The sequence below is a fragment of the Mesoplodon bidens genome, assembly GCF_964165515.1.
Source record: "Mesoplodon bidens genome assembly, chromosome: 18".
NCBI classification, from domain to species: domain Eukaryota; kingdom Metazoa; phylum Chordata; class Mammalia; order Artiodactyla; family Ziphiidae; genus Mesoplodon; species Mesoplodon bidens.
In genome coordinates, this window is record NC_138175.1 from 59,307,045 (window position 1) to 59,321,375 (window position 14,331).

General features: G+C 51.1%; 1 protein-coding gene across 2 annotated transcripts; it reads left to right on the forward strand.

The window, feature by feature from the left end:
* Positions 1-1,092: 1,092 nt before the first annotated feature.
* LOC308606574 (zinc finger protein 419-like) lies at positions 1,093-13,326 on the forward strand. 2 transcript variants are annotated; one of them, XM_081217616.1, is made up of 5 exons: positions 1,093-1,370; positions 3,165-3,203; positions 5,723-5,849; positions 6,345-6,443; positions 10,732-13,326. In XM_081217616.1, the coding sequence occupies exons 1-5, from the start codon at positions 1,281-1,283 to the stop codon at positions 11,829-11,831; spliced, it is 1,455 nt and encodes a 484-aa protein (XP_081073742.1). In that variant the 5' UTR covers positions 1,093-1,280; the 3' UTR covers positions 11,832-13,326. The 2 variants fall into 2 exon arrangements, with proteins under 2 accessions (XP_081073742.1, XP_081073743.1); XM_081217617.1 differs by lacking the exon at positions 10,732-13,326 and adding an exon at positions 6,575-6,837.
* Positions 13,327-14,331: the final 1,005 nt, after the last annotated feature.

A 14,331-nucleotide genomic window follows, 5' to 3' on the forward strand; every position in this document is an offset into this window, starting at 1 on the left:
CCTGACACAGAGTGAGGCCAAACAATACCAAAACATTGGAGTTTGGAGCAGAAAAAGGCTTATTGCAGGGCGATGCAAGGAGACGAGTGGCTCATGCCTTAAAAACCCCGAACTCTCTGAAAGCTGTCAGCAAAGACCTTTTATAGGAAAGGTGAGGGAGGGGCGTGGTTAGTTGTTGCAAACTTTTTGGCATCAGATCCTTTGTTCTTGAGGTCAGGTAACGGTGTCCCTGTAAAGCTCCACCAAACAAGACTGGCCTGTATTTCTTATCCTCTGACAAGAAAGGGCAAGGTCCCAAGGCACAACTTTCACCCTCTGAGGTCCAGGTCCTGGCTAAGAGAAGGGGGTCCCTGCTCCGGCCAGTTACCCTATCAGGGGAAGAGGGAGATCTTAGCTGGCGGTGCCCTCAGGGCCAGGTCCACAGACCCTGCCCAGCCGTCATCACTGGGGGAGCAAGGCACCAAGGACCCAACTGGCCCTCGGGCTCCTCAGGCTGCCCAAACGGGGTGGTGGGACGTGTGTGTGCATGTCTGCAGGGTTCTGCAAACCGCGATCCATGCAGACTGCCTCCACCACTAGGTCACATAGGTGGGGATGAGGGGAGACGTTTGCCGTTGCCTCAAGGCCTGGGCCCCGCCAATGGGCGGCCTTGGCAAGGGCTCTGGAGCTCTGCAGGACACAGCCCCCAGCCTTCCCCGCCAGGGTCCCCCAGCTCACCCGCCCGCCTAAGGCCAGAGGGCCTGGGGGCGGGGGAGTCCGGGATCCGCCTCTTACCACACTCTCCGCTGGAGGACCACCACCAGTCATACCGTTAGCCCAGCGGGACCTCTAACCTCCCCGCTCAGGACTGGCGCTAAGTCACCCCTAGCGTTCTGGCGGTAACGGTTGCCGGGTAACGGTCGCGCTGTAACGGCGCGTGCAAACAGCTGTGTGCCCGCCCCGCCCCTATTACGTGTCCACTTCCTCAAGTTTTGGCGGTGTGTGAACTACATTACCCAGCAGGCGCTGCTCTCCCCGGTGGCTATGTTCGGCCAAGAAAACAGACATTTCCGCGCGCGTGCGGAACCCGCTGGGCGGGACTTTTGGCGTCCACTTAGGGGCGGTCGTTTTGGGGTCTGTTGGGTCTCTCCGCCTGGTCTGAGGCTCCGGAAAGCTGCTTTGAACTGGGGTGACGAGAGCGGGAAGGCGCGAGAGGAGGCAGGCGCTGCACTGCACTGAGGCGGGTCTGACGTTCGGGCAGCAGCGCCCGGAGGTGACCTGATTCTGGGTCGGGGACAGGGATGCCTGGGGCCCGACCTGGTCCGCCGCTCCCGGCCCGGCTCCGCCCACAGACTCCGATGGCTGCGGCAGCGCCTAGAGTCCCGGCTCAGGTAAACACTCGTCCTCCGGTCTCTCACCGCCCTCACCCCAGCGGACACCAAAGGCCCCACTGATCGTGCCCTGCTCGAGCCCCTGGGTCCAGGTCTGTAGGGAGCTCGTGGGGGGAGGGGTCCCCCATTTCTGTCAGCCAGTATGATGGGGTGTGGGAGAGGGTTACAGGCAGAGGGACCGGCACAATCAAAGACTTGGAACAGTAACCGAACTGAGAGGCATAAACTTGAAGTTTCTCTCGAGTCTGCACGGAACAGCTTAAGGGGATGAGTCCCACGTGAAAAGGCAGCCGGAGCAGCTGGGCCTTCATTCTGCGGCCGCTGGTGGCCACGGAGGGTTGTGAAGTGGAGAGACTCAATCTATGTGTCAAAGTTTTCCAAAGGCTTCTCAGGGAAAAACAGAGGGGGGTGGGGGTGATAAGAGTGGAGACTAGGAGACCTGTAAGTACAATAGACTAATAGAGAGTGCTGGTGCGGACTGGACCACTGCTGGTGGCAACAGCGGGGAGGACTGATCAGATTTCTTATGGGCTTTGAACATTGAACTGACCGGATTTCCTGCTGCACCAGAGGTGGGTGTGAAAAAGCAGGGAAGGAAGGACGATCCTGTTTTCCGGTTTGCAGGGAGCAGGCTTCAGGGACAAGATTGGGAGTTCGATTTTGGACATGGTAACCCTGAGATGTCCCAGAGTGGAGGTGTCATGGGGGTAGCTTGCTCACTGACTCATGGGGTTCTGCGGAAGGATCTGGGCTGGAGATATCCAAGGTCTGATGGGTGGTGGCCTGGACCAGGGCAAGCACTGTGGGTCCTATTTAGGAGGGAGAATCAAAGTTTTTATTTCAGATGAGCCTGTAGGGTGGGGCTGCCTCCAGAGGGGTGGAGTCCTGTGCTCCAAAGTGGTTCTGGCTGGTGTGTGCAGGAATGGAGGGTTATAGGGTATAAGGACCCAGGTCTGGGGTGGAGACTGAGATGTTCAGTGGCGTAGGTTTGCCACTCCAGGCTCCGCAGGCCCTCATTTCCACTCCTTGTGGAGAAAAAGAATACTCAGCGAGGCTAGTAGGGCATCTCCTTTGGTGCCTAAGTTCCCCCAGCTTTTAGGGCAGGAGGGATGAGCAGCTGCTCCAGTGCAAAGGCCCCTAGCAGGATTCCCTTCAGGAGAGTGTATAGCAGGCAGTTAGGCTGCCAGTAGGACTAGTATCTACTCAGTTTTCTCAGGCCCAAGTCCCCAGTTTATTAAATCGTGAGTTTATGAAATAAATACTCATTTAACACTAACTGGTAAAAATACATATATACGTGTGTACATAAATATTAATGTATATACATACACACTTACATAGGCAATTAAAATAACATGGCTTTAACAAGGTAATGGTTATAAACACTTAATAATTGGTTGAAATTTCAATATACTGCTAAGCATTCAGTTAAATCAAACATCTTCAATATTGTATTTTCTTAGTTAAAAGCCATGTTAAAAAACTGCATTTTTAATACCTACTAGGAAATCTTGACAGAAGCATCACTTATGAAGACAGTAAGAGTTGATACTTAGAACTTGTTGCATAGGAATGAGTTTGATGCAGACAGCAGCCCCACTGAGTGGACACCATTGTTATCCCCATTTGACAGATCACAACCCTGAGGCACAGAGAGGTCGAGTATTTGTCCAAGGTCACACAACTGGTAAGAGGCATCACTGAGGACTGAGGCCCAGATGGTGTAAGGCACCTTGATTGAGCCTTTGGGGCCCAACATTATTGCCTGCTTCTCACAGCCTTGCTTTTCCATAGGTTGCTGTGGCTGCAGAATCACTTGCAGACCATGAAGAGGTAAGTGAAAGATGTCTTCGGTCTTCACCCTTTTCACCTCCCACCTGCATGGGCTCCAGGATTGTAGTGTCTTGGGACTCTACCTGCTACACTCCCTACCCTGCCATCTGAGATCCCTGGAAGGTGGTCATCCAAGGTCAGGTCCCTGAGTCCAGACCAGGAATTATACGGATTGGTTTCCATTTCTGGCAACCAGTGGCATGACGCTTAGAAGAAATCCCATTCCCAGTGGTCAACATTAGAAGATGCTAGAGGGGAGGCTGAGCTGGGAATGCCCAGGCCACCTTAGGTCTCCATTATGTCTGGTGGGAACAGCAGGAAGCAGGCATTAGACCTGGACTGGTGGGCTGAAGAGGTGGGCCTCTATTCGGAGGGTGGTGGGAGCCATAGAAGGTTTGGAGCAGAGGGAACTGATCTGACCCAGGCTTAACAAGCATTTTCTGCTGCAGAGTAGAGAGCAGACTGTTGGGTTACAGGGAGACCAGGGAGGAGGCTACTGCAATAGTCCAGGCGAGTGTTGGTAGCTGGACCAGAGTAGTGGCAGTGGAGGTGGGAGACATATTGGAGTCTGTGTCTGTTTTTTTTTAAGTAGGTCTGAGCAGACTTTCTGATGTGGAGGGTGGGAGAGAGAAGAGGAAGAGTGTGACTCTGAGATGTTTGGCCTTAGTAGCTAGAAGCAGGGTTAGTACTGCCATGTCGAAGTCGGCGGCAAGAGTAATTCTCAGTGGGAATATTAGGAGCTAGGTTCTGGCTGTTGAACTGAGATGCTCCGGAAACCCTTGAGTGGATTCATCCAGTGGATACCTGGACACAGACATTTTGAGGTCAGGTGAAGCATTCAGATTGGATTCATCCACAATATGGATGGTGTGTGGACCAGGATGGAACTGCGATCAGGTTTGGCAGGGGGCACCTTCAGGTCCTGTGGCAGTGCGTTAGGTGACAAGGGAGGAGTGTGTGGGGCCGAGGCCTGGGTCTCTTGCTGGATGGGGTGGTGGGCTTCACAGACACACAGGAGGGAACGTAGTGGCCATGGGGAGGTGTTGTAGGAGTGAGGAGGATCTGGCTGGTGGCCAGGGTTTCCATGGCGAGTGGGTAGGAGCCGAGGCAGTGAGAGGACAGCAAACCTGGTGCTCTTGCTCATTCATCCAGCCATGGGCTCCCCAGGCTCTTGTTCGTATCCCCACTGTGACCGGGAGGTTAGCACAAGATCACACAGGGCCCTCTGGCACAGCTGTTGGGCCTGAGGTGAGAGGCAGGTGGATCTGGGCTTTTGTTCTTTTTTGTTTTGTTTAATTTTTTGGCCACGCTGCGCACATGTGGGATCTTAGTTCCCCGACTAGGGATGGAACCCGAGCCCCCTGCATTGGAAGCACAGAGTCTTAACCACTGGACCACCAGGGAAGTCCCTGGACCTGGGCTTTGAGTAAGTGTCAGAGGAAGCTGAGACTGATGAGGGGACAGCTTTGCAACGCAGAAGTGGAAGGGGGCTGAGTGTAGCTGAGATCTGCGCGTCGTGTCGGGTGGCTGACGATGAAGCAAGGATAAGGGCCAAGTAAGGAGGCCTTCAAAGCAGGCCTGGGGGTTGCCCCTGGCAGTTAGTGCCTTTGGAACACTGGGACAGTAGGCTTCTGATTGCACTTGCCAAGCACCCTCAGGATGCCATGTGCACACTGGCACGTGGTGAGGCCAGGGAGATGCAGGATGTGGTGTAGGGGGTGGTGGTGGCAGCGAGGGGTTGGGGCTGTGAAGGGAGCTGTGGTGTAAAGAACAATGTACAGGACTTCCCTGGTGGCGCAGTGGTTAAGAATCCACCTGCCGATGCAGGGGACACGGATTCAAGCCCTGGTCCGGGAAGATCCCACATGCCACGGAGCAACTAAGCCCATGCGCCACAACTGCTGAGCCTGTGCCCTAGAGCCCGCGAGCCACAAATACTGAGGCTGTGTTCCACAACTACTGAAGCCCTCTTGCCTAGAGCCTGTGCTCCACGACAGGAGAAGCCAGTACAATAAGAAGCCCGTGCACCGCAACGAAGAGTAGCCCCCGCTCGCCACAACTAGAGAAAGCCTGCATGCAGCAACGAAGACCCAACGCAGCCAAAAATAAAATAAATAAATAAATTTATATTAAAAAAAAAAAAACGATGTACATGTTGGAGGGAGTGTCAACTGATGGCCCTAGGCCCTTGGACTGTGGCCTGAGGGGAGAACAGTGACTCAGTTTTGGTTGTGTTTGGGAAGCACAATCTAGAGGATCCCAGGTGAGCTGTCTGGCAGAAGGGTGAGGCTCTGCAGGCCAGCACCGGGGCTCAGGTGACACGTGCCCCCCTGCCTGTTGTTGATGAGGGCTGAACACAGTGATCAACGAGACGGCCAGCAGAGGGTGGGCATCAACGGCACCAGGGCCTGGGATCTCCTCTGAGGTTGGTCGCTTGGGAGGAGGGTGGATATTTGGGGAGATGCTTAGAGTCCTGGGAAGGAGGCTGCACATAAGCTGAACCATCCCCACCTTGGCAGGGCCGAGTGACCTTTGAGGATGTGGCTGTCTACTTCTCACAGGAGGAGTGGGGGCTTCTCGATGAAGCCCAGAGACTCCTGCACCGCCGTGTGATGCTGGAGAACTTCTCCCTGACGGCCTCTCTGGGTAAGCCCCTGCACCCACAGCGTCGGCGGGGCTCTGCTCTCCCCCTTCTCCAAGGGCAGGTCTGTCCTTCCCAAAGCTGGTCCGTGGGTACTGCGTCCCTCCCTGTGTCCTGTCGTAGGTGTTGTGAGTGAAAGCCTGGGCTGCGTACACTACCCCTTCTGTCCCCAAGCTGCTGCTGCCCCAGAGTTGTGCAGGAAAGGGTTTGGGGATCAGGAGTGTTGTAGCCCGACGGATGGGTCACACACTGCTGGCCTCTCCCTGGCCCGATGCTGTGGAGAATCCACGGCAGTCCTGTGCGCCCAGCTCTGCCCTCTTCCTTTGGCTGACATGGGATCTGCCTGTGCCAGGAATCGAGGTACCAACACGGCCACTGCTTGACTGGGTCGCTCCTGCAAGATCCTTCTCCAAGCTTCTTGTTTGTCATATTCAGTCTTCGTGCCTGTGGGCTGCCGTGGTGCGGGTTGCTTTGACCTGCCTGCCTTGTCCCTCCCTTAGGACTCACATCTTCCAGGATCCAGGAAGTTACTCAGCTGGAGCAGTGGGGAGAGCCCTTTGTGCCTGCCTGTGGAGTCGTGATCACAGCTACGCCAAGAGGTGCTTGGAGGGAGGACGTGGGGAAGAGGGAGCTCAGGGGTGGGTTCAAATCGTACCAGTCTCTCCACGGTGCCCTGATGTTTTGGTGTCAAACAAGGGGCCAAGGCTGATGTTCTCCTTTTCTTCCTCAGCTCTGCCCGCTGCTCAGGGCTGCTCTGGTTTCTGAGCCAGGGCTGTCCCCCACCCGTCCTCCAGTGCTTCCTCTGCAGTGCTCGCCAACAGCAGACCCGTTTTGTGCTCTTTTATGACATGGCCAGGCAGGTGCAGCCACGAGAGGAAACACAGGAGAGCCTAAGGAAGAAACCAAAGTTTATTATGCTCACGGGTCCAGAGATACAGTCACTGCACGCCGAGAAGGGGGTCATGTGGGAGGAGCGCAAGGGAGTAGGCTCAACGGAGCAGGGGGGAAGCAAAGGGTGAGGACCTGTTGGCAAGTGTCTCTGTTGGTGGTTGTGGGGAGAATGCAAGAAAAGGCACAAGGGGATTTATTTATTTATTTATTTAGGGCTGCGTTGGGTCTTCGTTGCTGCACATGGGCTTTCTCTAGTTGCGGCGAGCAGGGGTTGCTCTTTGTTGCGGTGCGTGGGTTTCTCATTGCGGTGATTTCTCTTGTTGCAGAGCCTGGGCTCTAGGCACACGGGCTTCAGTAGTTGTGGCATACGGGCTCGGTAGTTGTGGCTCACAGGCTCTAGAGCACAGGCCCAGTAGCTATGGCGCACGGGCTTAGCTGCTCCGTGGCATGTGGGATCTTCCCAGACCAGGGCTCTAACCCGTGTCCCCTGCATTGGCAGGCAGATTCTTAACCACTACACCACCAGGGAAGTCCCAACACGAGGGGATTTTATTGGTGCATTTAAACGTACTAGGTCACACTCAGGGGAGGACCAGAAGGGCAACTTGTGGCAGGGACCAGCCTCCTCACCCTGGTGCCACTGGTGGGGTGCTCACAGCCTCTTTGTGGGGATGCCGAGGGAGCAGGAAAACAGGGAGCTTCAAAGGTTGCAATATAGTTGACCCTGTGGTGTCTCAACATCATTATCAACTCTCATTGGGATGGGTGACGCTTGCCACCTGGGTTGTGGCGATGTTAGAGGTGACAGGAATAGTCTGTTCTTGCCACCAAAGGAAATCTTTGACAAAGGTGACAACTAAGAAGGGTCCTACCAAATATATAATGAGGGTTTGAAACCCAGGCTGCAGCCAGCACGGCAGGTAGTAGGGGAAAGGCAAGAGAACAGATCAGGCACCTCCGGGTTTAAGGGAGTCTTTTGGAAGCTTTTGGTTATGTTACGAAAGATTTTTACCACTTGTCCTAATCCTCGTAGCTTGGCCTGTAGCTGTCCTGAGCCACCTTTCCTGGCTAGTAAACAATCACGAGCCAGTCTGTTATCCATGACCATCTGGGCTCAGAGACTTGTAGGTTTGTTGAATAAGGGCCAAGGTTTCCTGCAGCCTTTGTACGTGATCTGAGACAGCCACTGAAAAGCGCTGGTTGGCAGACATGATCTGATCTTGTTTGACAAAGGCTGCTGCACTGGTGCCAAAGCTGGTGTCTCCTGTGGCTATCACAAGTCTGATTAAGATGGGAATAAATAGGGACTTCCCTGGTGGTCCAGTGGTTAAGACTCCACACTTCTGCTGCTGGGGGCACAGGCCCGATCCCTGGTTGGGGAATTAAGATCCCACATGCCACACGACATAGCCAAAAGAATAAAAATAAAAAAATAAGATGGGAATAGATAATTGCCTGTTTTGCCCAGCGTCCTTGGGTTGATGGAAAAAGGGGGGTACCTGGTGGATAAAGAACTGGAGTGGGGAGGAGACCCGGTCCGAGTCCTGGCAGTAATTGTGGGCTGGGTTGTTTAAATAACTCACGGACAACTTGGTAAATGTATGTTGGGTTCCTTCAAAGGTAAAGGCAAACTGGGGCTGTGACTAAGGGGTCATAGGCCCAGAATAAAATGTACTGGGCCAGATCCACCATGGCCAGGTAGTCACTGGTGCCCTCTTGATGTCTTCAGTTAACTGGATTATGTTAGGTGTTGGACCCCTGATGGGGGGAACTTGAGCTTTAAGGTTTCGATAACCAACAGTTAAGTGCCACTCCTATTAAGGAGAAATAGCAGGAATAATCTCCCCTTCTTTTAGTAGATCTTGAACAACCAGCCAAAGGCCAGTACCTTGTTTCAGGTGGTACTATGGCATGTTTACTACCTTCACCAGCAGGGGCAACTCCACAGATTCTCACTGTGTGAGAGGGACTTGAGCTTGTTCAGGTGTCATACACATCTGTCTCTCATAGGAAAACTCAAAGCATCGGGGGCCACCATCATGGGCAGCTGTTTGATAAAGATCGTGGACACCTGGTGCAGTTTGTTTGCCATGACTCGTTCTACCAGTATCACCCTGGAGGCAGTAGGGGGCGTCAGCCAGTCGGGAAAGGATGCGAGGCGTGGGGGGTGGTTACCCGCACACCAGGCGGTGGGTGTGATACGTCAGAATGTGTGAGTCAGGGTGCACGCAGCTCTCATGGCACGTCTGGAGATAGTTCCATCCATGGCCTCCCATTTGGTGTGAGATATACCAATAAGGTTAAGCAACAAATCTCTGTATTGGGATGGGCGCCTGCAAGAACAACTCCTGGACTCTGTGACAAAGAGGGCCTCCTGATTTAGAAACGTGCTCAGGGTTCTCCTTGTCTGAATGCCCAAAGAACTGATAGATCCATTGAACCATTCTGGTTTTTGCAAAGGAGCACATGGGCTTCCTTGACCATTTATTTCCCATTGAGCATCTCCAGGCCATGAAAATCCAATTCAGTTAACAGCAGGGCTTCTGAGTCCCAAGTGGTGGTAGAGGCTTCCAATTCCTCGTCTGAGGCCTTTATAATCCCATCAAAAGTTTTGGTCTCTGTCACACCTACGCTGGCGTTTGGGATGCCCTCTGTCCTCCCTGGGGTCCTTCAGCCCCCAAATACCAGGTGAGAGTTGAACTTGGAGGGCCAACGTATATTTAATTGTGCATCGTAGCCTCTTTCCAAATGCTGGCAGCTGCCTCATCTCTGGGGCTGAACGTGCACGCATGTTAAATGCTCTCAGTAACCAATCAGCTCCCTTTCCCCACCTCTTTGAATGAAATCTTTAAGAATCACTGGTATTTCTAGTCTTGTGAAATTGCAAGTTTCGCCCTATAATTCCTTGTGATCTCCTGTGTTCTTGAGCCGCTGGGTCTGAGAAGACCTTGGATGCTGCCTTTCTGTGGCCCCTCTCGTAGGCAGCAGCTTCCCTTTCTAAGGTGACTTCAGCTGGGTCGGGATCCACTCAGGACAGCTCTGGTGGCCAGATCTCCTTTTCCGATCGTTCCTAGACCTCAGGAGCTGAGCAGTAGTTGGCATGTTGATAGGCAGTGGCACCAAGTAGAGCCCAGCAATGTTGCAAAGATGTTTTACTTTTCTTGAATAATTGGCCCACCTCCTCTGGTTATTGGGAGTTGCTGGAATTAAATGTTCCTGCTAAGATCCTGGCCCGAAAGATCTTGAGCCACTGATCTCCAGGAATGGGGCCCCCAATACCCATGGGATCAGGAGACAAAGAGCAACAGCAGTGAAGCAGCGGTTGCCAGCACCACCGACCTGCACAGAGTGCCATGGTGGACTCCTCGGAAGGGGGTGCAGCATCGCTGGTGAGGACTGAGGAGGGGAACATGAGGAAGGTGCGAGGGGATTTCACCGGTGAGTTTAAATGGCCCTGGGTCTCAGTCAGCAGGGTAGGTAAGAGAACTTGTGGCAGGGGCCCACCTTCTCACACTGGTGCACATGGTGGCATAGTTTACAGCTTGTTTGTGGGGCTGTTGAGGCAACAGGAGGATGGGAAGTTTTCCAGGTCACAATACAAGCCTTCACTCCATGTGTCGTGAGGCGTACACATATCCTTAATAGTCCTTGAACACCAGCTATTCAATTGCCTTCAATTTTTCTGGGCCTGGACACACCCTTCTGCACTGTGTTCCTGTGTCACCAGCAGCTGAAACCCTGCTGAAAGCCATTTGCGGAGGAGTGTGTTGGAGACCCTGCCTTTCCTCCCTGGGCTGCATCCCATCCTGTCTCCTTGCTACTCATGAGTCCCCCTGACCTGTGAGGTTGTCAGGTCCTGCACTGCACAGCGAGCTCTCCCTCACCCTGCCAGTAATCCCAGGGACTCCATACTGGCTGCGTCAGACACGTTTGTGAGGGTGCTGCCCTGTCCCGCCAAAGTCGACGTACTCTTCATCAGCATTTCTCTGCTTTCAGGTTGTTGGTGTGGAGTGGAGGCTGAGGACGTGGCACCTGAGCAGGGTGTTTATGTAGAAGGAGTGCTCAGAGCAAACCTTCACCAACACCAGAAGCTGAGCTCTGGAGAGAAACCCTCAAGAAGAGAAGAGGGTGAGGAGGGTGGGAAGGTCTCCCCAACTAGCTCTGGTCTTCCCAAGCATCAGGTGGCTCACAGCAGAGGGGAGCCACATAGGAGCACCGAAAGTGGGGAGGGCTTTCACCCTGGAAAAAGGCATTACAGATGCAGCGAGTGTGGGAAAGCCTTTGGTCAGAAATACTTACTTGTTCAGCACCAGAGACTACACACTGGAGAAAAGCCTTATGAATGCAGCGAATGTGGCAAATTATTTAGCCATAAATCCAACCTTTTTATACACCAAATAGTTCACACTGGTGAAAGGCCTTACGGGTGCAGTGAATGCGGAAAATCTTTTAGTCGCAATGCTGACCTCATTCAACACCGGAGAGTTCACACTGGAGAAAAGCCTTTTAAATGCAGTGAATGTGGAAAAGCCTTCAGGCATAATTCCACACTTGTTCAGCATCACAGAATCCACACTGGAGTGAGGCCTTATGAGTGCAGCGAATGTGGGAAATTCTTTAGCTTTAACTCAAGCCTCATGAAACATCAGAGAGTTCACACTGGAGAAAGGCCTTATAAGTGCAGTGAGTGTGGGAAATTCTATAGCCACAAGTCAAGCCTTATTAATCACTGGCGAGTTCACACTGGAGAAAGGCCTTATGAGTGCAGCGAATGTGGGAAATTCTTTAGCCAAAGCTCTAGCCTCATGCAACACCGGAAAGTTCACACTGGAGAAAAGCCTTTTAAGTGCAATGAATGTGGAAGATTCTTTAGTGAGAATTCTAGCCTCGTTAAACACCAGAGGGTTCACACTGGAGCAAGGCCTTATGAGTGCAGGGAATGTGGGAAATTGTTCCGCCACAGCTCCAGCCTTGTTAAACATCGGAGGATTCACACTGGAGAAATGCCCTATGAGTGCAGCAGTTGTGGGAAATCATTTAGCCAGCGTTTCAACCTCATTCAACACCATAAAGTTCACAGTGGAGAAAAGTCTTGAATGCAGCTAATGTGGAAAAGTCTTTAACCGAAGGTCCACTCTGATTCAGCAACAGAAACTTCACAGCTCGAACAGGCCTTATGAATACGGGGACACGAAGAAAGGTTGTAGCCACAGTCTTAACCCTGTTTGGCACCAGAAAGTTCAGATCGGAGAAAGGCCTTAAGAGTGCAGGGCATGTGCTGTCTCCTGGTCAACCCAACTTAAACATGGAAGCTCTGAGAGCAGCCTTTATGAGTGAGCCAACAATTGAATACCATTCATCCAAACATGCACACTGGAGCAGGATGAGAACTGCTGACATCCTGCCCCTCTTGAGAGGCTAGTCCTCTGCCTGGCAGCTCTAGCTGAGAGGGAGCCCTGTGTTCTTGGCTGCCTCAGTCTGGAGTTTTCATCTCTGAGTTCGAAGCAGGGAGAGAGGGTGTGGCCTTGGTTCAGATGTGACTGGCTCCTGCTGTTCGTCCTGAGTATTAGATTTCCTGAGTATTAGATTTCCTTAAATGTTTCCTCATTTGCTGTGTAGACTTAGGATCATTTCTAGAGGCTTTAGATGGTGTTTTTATAATTTTTCACCAGTTTCATTGGGAAGCAGGGCTTGCAGAGTTCCTCACACTGTCATGCTGGAAGTTGATCCAAATATTTAACTTTTTAAGAACTTGCCATCTTGTGTTTTAAATGGTTATGCCATCTCACATTTCCTGGAGTGTATTCGTTTTCCAGTTTCTTCACATCCTTCCTGAACTTTGTATGTAAGACACTGGCCATTCATTTTAGCCATTCTAGTAGTATTTCACTGTGGTTTTAATTTGCATTTCCCTAATGACTCCCTGTGTATTTGCCATCCATATATCTTTAGTGAATTATCTGTTCAAAGTTTTTTGCCTACTATTAAGGAACTGTCTTGCAATTTCTTAATATATTCTGGGTGCAAGTTACTCATTTGATATATGCTTTACCAATATTTCCTCACAGTCTGTGGCTTTGGTTTTCATTTCTTAACGTTATCTTTCCTAGAGTAGAATTTCTTAGTTTTCATGAAATCCAATTTACCCATTTGTTTTTTATTGATTGTACTTTTGGTATTGTACTCTTTCTCTTATCTTTGCCTGTAAAAAAAAGCCTTATCTGAGTATGCTATTGGAGTCTTAAGACCCTTTTAAATATCCAGTCTTGGGACTTCCCTGGTGGTGCAGTGGTTAAGAATCCACCTGCTGATGCAGGGGACACAGGTTCGAGCCCTAGTTCGGGTAGTTCCACGTGCCATGGAGCAACTAAGCCCGTGCGCCACAACTATTGAGCCTGCGATCTAGAGCCCACAAGCCACAATTACTGAAACCTGCATGCCTAGAGCCCATGCTCCGCAACAAGAGAAGCCACCACAATATACAATGAAGAGTAGCCCCTGCTCGCCACAACCAGAGAAAGCCTGTGAGCAGCAACAAAGACCCAACACAGCCAAAAATAAATAAATCAATAAATTTTAAAAATAAATAAATATCCAATCTTGTGAAATCTCTGTAAATTTAAATACACCTAAAAAACTCAGTGTATGTAGAAATGTTTACGTATGAACACATTCCCTATCTCTTCTGAGACAGCCTAGAAAGAAGTGGCATTCCAGCAGCTGTGAGCATATTGATTGTCCAGTTATTGGCTTATAAATATGATATTTCAATAAAAAGAACCAGAACTCCTTAGATAAGAGGCTATTTCCAGGTTGGAGCTGGAAAAGTATAACATGAGCATAGGAAATATTCTTGCATTAGAAAGTAAGGAAGTACTTGAAGGGAATTTCCTGGCGATCCAATGGTGAGGACTCAGTGCTCTCACTGCCGTGGCCCGGGTTCAGTCTCTGGTTGGGAAACTAAGATACCACAAGCTGTGTAGCATGGCCAAAAAAAAAAAAAAAAAAAAAGTACTTGAAGAATAATGTTGATGTATTAGCTTTCTATTGCTGTCCTAACAAATTACCAAAAACTTATGGCTTAAACAACATAAATTTATACTATAGTTCTATATGTCATTTGCCCACTGAGACCTGGGATGGGCTCACTGTGCTAAACTCAAGTTGTTGGCAGGATTGTGGGTTTTTTTCATGGAGTGGAGGAAATTCTGTTTCCTGCTCATTTGAGTCATTAGGCAATTTCAGTTCCTTGTGGTTATAGGGCTGATATTCCTGCTTTCTTGGTGGCTGTCAGCTACCAGGTCATCCCTGGAACATGTAAAAACTCTTAAAGAATATTTAAAGATGAAACAGTACCAATTACACAGAAGTTCTTCTAAAACAAGATTCAAACACTTCCCAACTAGTTAAGTGAATGATGCTATTAAAACACTATGGGGCTTCCCTGGTGGCACAGTGGTTAAGAATCTGCCTGCCAATGCAGGGGACACGGGTTCGAGCCCTGGTCTGGGAAGATCCCACATGCCGCGGAGCAACTAAGCCCGTGCGTCACAACTACTGAGCCTGCGCATCTGGAGCCTGCGCTCCGCAACAGGA